The sequence below is a fragment of the Molothrus ater genome, chromosome 31 (assembly GCF_012460135.2).
Source record: "Molothrus ater isolate BHLD 08-10-18 breed brown headed cowbird chromosome 31, BPBGC_Mater_1.1, whole genome shotgun sequence".
Lineage (NCBI taxonomy): Eukaryota > Metazoa > Chordata > Aves > Passeriformes > Icteridae > Molothrus > Molothrus ater.
The window spans coordinates 817,213-824,772 of NC_071658.1; the positions used below are offsets into that span (position 1 = coordinate 817,213).

The 7,560-nt window shown below is 56.8% G+C and overlaps 1 protein-coding gene across 1 annotated transcript; it reads left to right on the plus strand.

Moving 5' to 3' along the window:
• Window positions 1-200: 200 nt before the first annotated feature.
• Window positions 201-6,558, plus strand: LOC118700543 (olfactory receptor 14J1-like; the record flags this gene model as incomplete). The annotated part of the gene is made up of 2 exons (XM_054518069.1): window positions 201-1,103; window positions 6,526-6,558. Coding segments are annotated over exons 1-2 (936 nt in total), but the record flags the coding sequence as incomplete, so codon positions are not given.
• Window positions 6,559-7,560: the final 1,002 nt, after the last annotated feature.

Consider the following 7,560-nt stretch of genomic DNA (forward strand, 5'->3'; position numbering starts at 1 on the left):
GCTGCTCCTGGCACACTCAGCCAGCACAACTGGAGCTCAGGCAGGGACCTGGCTGAAGGTTTTCCCAGAGCAGGAACAAGGCTCGGTGTGTCCCATTGGGACAGTCTGCAGGGAATGGCCCAGGTTTGGCTCCAAGCAGCCTCTCCTGACTTGTCACTGTCCTTTCTCCATGAACAGATCCCCATGTGCAGCCGCAGCAAATGTCCAACAGCAGCTGCATCAGGCACTTCCTGCTGCTGGCTTTGGCAGACACGCGGCAGCTGCAGCTCCTGCACTTCTGCCTCTTGCTGGGCATCTCCCTGGCTGCCCTCCTGGGCAACGGCCTCATCATCAGCGCCGTAGCCTGCGGCCACCACCTGCACACGCCCATGTTCTTCTTCCTGCTCAACCTGGCCCTCGCTGACCTGGGCTCCATCTGCACCACTGTCCTCAAAGCCATGCACAATTCCCTCTGGCGCACCAGGGACATCTCCTACACAGGATGTGCTGCCCAGGTCTTTTTCTTTCTCTTCTTCATTGTAGCAGAGTATTCTCTCCTGTCCATCATGTGCTACGACTGCTACGTGTCCATCTGCAAACCCCTGCACTACGGGACCCTCCTGGGCAGCAGAGCTTGTGCCCACATGGCAGCAGCTGCCTGGGCCAGTGCCTTTCTCAATGCTCTCATGCACACAGCCAATACATTTTCCCTGCCCCTGTACCATGGCAATGCCCTGGGCCAGTTCTTCTGTGAAATCCCACAGATCCTCAAGCTCTCCTGCTTACACTCCAACCTCAGGGAACTTGGGCTTATTGTAGTTATTTCCTGTTTAGGATTTGGTTGTTTTGTGTTCATTGTTTTCTCCTATGTGCAGATCTTCAGGGCTGTGCAGAGGATCCCCTCTGAGCAGGGACGGCACAAAGCCTTTTCCACCTGCCTCCCTCACCTGGCTGTGGTCTCTCTGTTTGTCAGCACTGGTACATCTAGCTACCTGAAGCTCCCCTCCATGTCCTCCCCATCCCTGGATCTGGCCCTGTCAGTTCTGTACTTGGTGGTGCCTCCAGCCCTGAACCCCCTCATCTACAGCCTGAGGAACCAGGAGCTCAAGGCTGCAGTGTGGAGAGTGATGAGTGGATTCTTTCAGAAATGTTAAACTGCTGGCCAATTTCTCCAAATTAATTATAATAAAAGTCATATATGATGCTTGATTTGGATTTGGGGTGTTTTTTCCATTGTTTTAATTTTTCAGATTATCTACAAACAAATATCAGTGTTTGTGCCATTTCTCATTTTGTTTCTCTCCACCTTCCCTGTGGCCACAGACTGTGTCAGTGGGGAGTTGTGCTCTCAGTGGCTTTAGAGGAACTAAAGGATCTCCCAGCAGAGTTTTCTGCAGAGATGCCCTTGTGTTGCCTTCTCTGGAGCTGCAGCAGCAATGTCTGTGTGCAGAGCTGGGGCAGATCAGTGCTGGCCCAGCAGCTGTGCCCAGCAGCAGCAGCACTTGGTGTTGCCAGTGCTGCTGCCGTGGCCCTGCCCTGCTGCCCTGCTGGCCCTGGTGTTGCTGCAGGGCCTGAGTGCTCTCGGGGCCGGGCACAGCCCTGGGGGTGGCAGTGCTGGGGCTGCAGCAGGGACAGGCCATGGGCACTGCTGGAGCAGCGCTGACGCCTCAGGCCAGGCCCTGGGGGCTCCAGGCTCCTTGCCCAGGCTCTCTCAAGAACACGGCCAGGGCAATGCTCAGCACAGAAATCCCCGTGAGCAGCCCCAGGCTGGCCGTGGGCAGGCTGGGGGCAAACAGCATGGCTGGGGCTCTGCAAGGGCCCTGGGGCAGACGGGAAGGAGCAGCAGAGCAGGGGCTGATCCATGCCCAGTGCGCTGCACAGCCCAGGGCAGTGACCCAGAGCGTCCTCATGCAGCTGCCAACAACATCCCCCCTCTGCAGCCCTGGCCTCTCCCCCAGCTCACACAGGTGCCCCATCCTTGCAGACACAGACACGGCAGCACTGCCTCAGCAGCCCCTGTTTGCATTGCACACAGCAGGGGCAGCACCCCCATGCTGTTGCTGTGGGGACATGAACCTGAGGGAGCACAAATGCCATCAGCCCCTGGGGCCAGCAAGGCCTGGGGGACACCAGGAAAACCACTCAGCTTTGTCCTGGCCTCTGCACTCAGCCAGAAAGTTTGTTTCCATCAGCTGGGAGTTTCCTGTGCCACTGCAGACGCTGTTGCTCAGAGCCAGGGCTGCCTGGCAGCCACCCCCAAAATGCCCTAACCATTTCCTTTCCTTCACCTTTGCTTTCTTTACTCTTCTCTGGTACAAATTTCTTCCCATTGCCCAGCCCTGTTCCCTCCCCTGCAAACAGCCCATCCCTGTTTGCCCTTTCCTCTCTGGCCCCACTCCCCATTGCAGTTCCTGACTTGGCCCCATGGGAACGTCCCTTGGGCAGCAGGATCGTCCTACAAGTGCTGCAGGAATTGTCTGCAGGATCCTGCAGTGCCTGCTGCTGCTCCCTTGCCAGAGGCACCCCAGGCCAGGGGGGCACATCTGGGCTGCTGTGTCTGCCTCTGGGGCTCCCTGTTCTGGGCAATGAGGAGGAGCTGCAGAGGCTCTGCAGGACTGACAGGATGGGCTTTGGGGCTGCCAGGAGAAGCTGAGGGACCTGGGCTGCTGGAGCTGCTGAAGGGGAGGCCCAGGGCTCATCCTGCAACTGCTCCAAGGGTGGTTTCAGAGAATCCCAGAATAAGCAAGGTTGGAAAAGACCTTGGAGATCATCAAGTCCAACCTGTGCCCTGACACTGCCTTCTGTCCCCTGAGCCTCCTCTTCTCCAGGAGAAACAACCCCAGCTCCCTCAGCTGCTCCTCACAGGACTTGTGTTCCAGACCCCTCCCCAGCCTTGTTGCCCTTCTCTGGACCCGCTCCAGCCCCTCCATGTCCTTCCTAAATTGGGGGGCCCAGGACAGGACACAGCACTCGAGGTGCTGCCCAACCAGTGCTGAGCACAGGGGAAGAATCCGTGCCCTGCTCCTGCTGGCCACACCATTCCTGGTCCAGGCCCGGAGCCATTGACCTTCTTGGCCACCTGGGCACACTGCTGCCTCATGTCCAGCCTGCTGTCCATCAGTCCCTGCAGGGCCCTTTCTGCCTGGCTGCTCTCCAGCCACTCTGTCCCCAGCCTGTAGCACGGCAGGGGCTGTTGTGGCCAAAGTGCAGGACCCGGCACTTGGACTTGTTAAACCTCACCTTGTTGGATTTGGGCCCTTGATCCAGCCTGTTCAGGGCCCTGTGCAGAGCCCTCCTACCCTCCAGCAGATCCACACTCCCCGCCAACTTGGTGTCACCACAGTTCCATGAGGCCCCAGGGTGTCCCAATGGTCTCCATGGTTCCATGAGGCCTCCCAGTGTCACAATGTCCCTTTGGTTCCATGAAACCCCTTGGTGTCACAAAGTCCCTTGGATCCTTTGGCCCTGCAGTGTCACAAAGGCACCGTGGTCCCCCAAGGCCCTGCAGTGTCACAATGGATCCTTGCTTCCATGAGGTCTGGCAGTGCAGCAATGCTCTCCTTGGTTCCACAGTGTCACAATGGCCTCTTGGTCCCAAGGGCCACCACGGTGTCAAACATGTTTCCTTCATTCCATGAGTCCCTGAGGAGCAGCACTGCCCCCTTGGTTCCATGGGGCCCTGCAGTGTCACAATGGCCCCATCATGACACCAGGTCCTGCTCTGTCACAATGCTCTGCATGGTTCCATAAGGCCCTGCAGGGTCACAGTGGCCTCTTGGCTCCATGAGGCCTCAGAGTGCCACAATGAATTCATTGGTGCTGCAGTGTCACAATGGAGCCCTGGTGACACAAGATCCTGCAGTGTCACCAGGGACCCTTGGTTCCATGGGGCACCACAGGGTCACAATTGTTTCCTCAGTTCCCAGAGTCCCTGCAATGGAGCAATGGCCCCTTGATTCCATTGTCCCCAAGCTCTCCCAAGGCTCTCCTTGGTTCTGCAGTGGCACAATGGCCTCTTGGTTCCACAAGGCCCTGCAGTGTCGCACTCTGTGGTTCCACCAGGACCCAGACTGTCACCATGGACTCCTTGCTTCCATCCAGCCCCACAGTGTCACCATGGCCCCTTGGCTCTGTGCTGCCATGTCGTACACAGTGTCACCATGGTCCTCTTGGTGCCACCAGGCCCCGCAGTGTCACAATGGCCCCTTGCTTCCCCAGGGCCCTGCAATGTCACAATCATCAGAGAATCAACCAGGCTGCAAAAAATGTTGGAGAGCATCAAGTCTAACCTGGGACCCAACACCACCTTGTCACCCAGGCCACGGCACTGAGTGCCACATCCAGTCTTTCCTTAAAAACCTCCAAAGACAGTGACTCACCCACCTCCCTGGGCAGCCCATTCCAAAGCCCAGGGTTCCAATGTGATTCCAATATGAAGAATTGTAAAGAATATTTCCTAATATCTTACCTAAACTTCTCCTGGTGCAGCTGAAGGCTGTGTCCTCTTGTCCTTCCTGTGTTCCCTGGGCAGAGAATCCGACCTCCGCCTGGCTGCACCCTCCTGTCAGGGAGTTGTAGAGAGTGATGAGGTCTCCCCTGAGCCTCCCCTGCTCCAGGAGAAACAACCCCAGCTCTCTCAGCCACTCCTCACAGGACTTGTGTTCCAGACCCCTCCCCAGCCTTGTTGCCCTTCTCTGCACACGCTCCAGCCCCTCCATGTCCTTCCTAAATTGGGGGGCCCAGGACTGGACACAGCACTCGAGGTGCTGCCCAACCAGTGCTGAGCACAGGGGAAGAATCACTGCCCTGCTCCTGCTGGCCACACCATTCCTGATCCATAGGAGTGCCAGGGGCTGGATGAGGGAAATGGTTGAGAGGGGGTTGGGGACAAAGTTTCATGTGTTATCAGCCATGAAGGGTCTTGATCTGTATATATCTCTTTAGAGTGCATTAGAAGGTACTGGGGGTCAATATCAGTTGGACATTGCTGATACCAAGCTATAAACAGGAAAAGAATACAGGACAAAACTGTTCTCTCTGCATTGTTTTCAATAAAATATATTCACATTAAATAAACTACTGAAATCCCTTTCATTAACCAGAGAAGAATTGAACATTTAAATGATTCCTAGGGGCTTTTCTTGTTCAGCTGTTTTGAACACATGTGTATGAGACTTTTTCAGTGAATTCCTGAACTGAAGAGCTCAAGACAGAAGAGACCTCTGGAGTAATAAAATTCATCAGCATCCTCCAAGTGGCTGAGGATCCATCCCCATCACAGCAGCAATGAACAGAAATGGGCACAGCTTTGTGGCTGCTGTCCCAGCTTTGGCATGGGCCCTGGGCCTGGAGCAGGAGCAGCTCTTGAGGGCCCCAAGGCCGGGGCTCTTGTGCTGCCCTGGGCAGATGGGATGGCAGCAGGGGCTGCAGAGCTCTCAGCACCTCAGGCCGAGGGGAGCAGGGCAGCCAGGGAGCCTCCTTTGGCCTTGGCCAAGCACCTTCCCCCTTGGCAGGGGCTGAGGCCGTGGGGCCAGTGCCCAGAGCAGCCTGGCCTGAGCAGAGCTGTGGGGCCAGAGCTGGCTGGGCTGGGCTGGGCTGGGCTCAGAGAGGCCCTTGGTGCTGCCCAGAGCTCAGGGCAGCTGGCAGAGCTTGCAGGGAGCTGGGCTGGGCTCAGAGAGCCTGGCCCAGAAACCATCAGTGTCCATCTCAGCCTGGCTGAGCGTGCAGGGGCAGGACTCAGGCCAGGCCTTGTGGGGCAGGGCCAGTGCCTGTGCAAGGCATTGCAAACAGGCAAGTGGCCCAGAGAGGAGGCAGCTCTGTGCCCTTGGTGGCATGGACAGAGCAGGGAGGGGGCCCAGGACATTTGTCAGCGCCAGCCTCTGTGCCCATGCGTTGGCAGCCCTGGCTGCTGAGCCCAGCTTTGGCCTGGGCTGAGTTTGGCTGTGGCCCAGCTCCATCCTCCTGCAGGGCTCAGGGCCTGTTCCTGGCCATGGCCAGCCCTGGCTGCCTCTCTGCTGGCCCAGAGGCCGTCAGAGCCCGGGGCAGGGCTGCCTGTGCAGCCCCACAGGTGCCAGGGGCTCTGCAGGAGCTGGCAGAGGCTGCCCAGCAGGGAGGCCATGGGGCACAGAGCCCCAAGGCTGCTGTGGGCACCGCGGCACAGGGGCCGTTCCCAGCCGCAATGCTCCTGGCCTGGGCTGGGCCTGCACAGGGACTGGGCCACCATGGCTGGGCCAGCACAGGGCCACAAAGGGGCCACGCAGCCACTGCCGGGGCTGACAGCAAGGCCAGGCACACACAAGCAATTGCTGAGCATGGCCTTCGCTGGCCAGGCCTGACTGTGCCAGAGGCAGAGCTCAGCTGCCCTTGGGGGCTGCAGCAACACTCCAGAGCCCAAAGAGCCTCCATGGCTGGGCTGGAGACCAAGGCTGCAGGAGGGAAACGCAGGGCTGCTGCGGGATGGGGAGGCCATTGAATTCCAGCACACACCTCAGCTCTCTGATGATCCCGGCACCATGCTGGGCCCTGTTTCAGACTGGAGCAGAGCAGATGTTGATGGGACAGGAGCCCTGCGAGGTTGGCAGGGACCTGCAGCTTGCAAGGTGCTCTGCTCTCCCTCAGGTGCTCTGGGAGAGATCCAATCCCAGCTGGGCACCTCAGGGCACAAGTGGCACTGCCTGTTCATGGGGACACAGCTGATGTCTGCCTGGAAAGGGGCACAGGAGTTAATAACTCTTAGTTTCATAATATGCAAGGAAATCATTATTATCTGGGTCATTTGAGTCCTTTTAAGAAATGGCAATGTTTTCCCATCAGAAAAGGGGGACTCCTGGAAGCATTCTGATGGCAGGGGAAGAAACACTGATCTTTCCATCAACTTGTGTCACCAATATTCAGTCTATTATTTAACATCTCTTTTCCATCAGGTGTTTCCGTCTGTCCTGGTTAAATTGCCATGTCTAAGTACATCTCTTCACTAGACCAGATGGATCTATGACTTTTTCATTGCTCCCAGATTTCCTCCTCCAGGTGTTCTCTGGTCATTCAAGTGCCTCTCAACTGACTGGTTTCATGCTTTGACCTCCGGGGAGTTGCCCAATTTTCTGATGTTCAAATAAATATGACATTAGTAAATATCCCAATTGTCTTTATATCTGTCACAGAATTACTTTTTCTTATGTCTCTGTCTAAAAGTGTTCCAGTACAGAAATCCCCTGGGGATCTGGACATGTCAGATGCATCTGGGACATCCCAGAGAGGTGAGAGAAGAGCTGTGATCATTATTAAACTGTTCAAATGTTCAACTTGTGTTTGTTGGCAAGAAACCTTTCTGTGCCTCTGAGTGTCACCAGGCCCTGAGCCCAAAGGACACAAACCTGATGAGTTGTGGTTCCCACTGCAGTGGCTGCACTTGGACCTTGGCTCTGCACAGGAGAGCTCTTCATGCCCTTTCTCTCTTTTCCTCCCTCTGGGCATGGAGGGAGCTCCTGACTTCAGCCTGTGACTCGTGTGTGCAAAGAGCAAATCTGGGCAGAATCGGGGCAGGGAGGGTTTGGGGGGACCTTGGGATCTGTGCTGGGCACA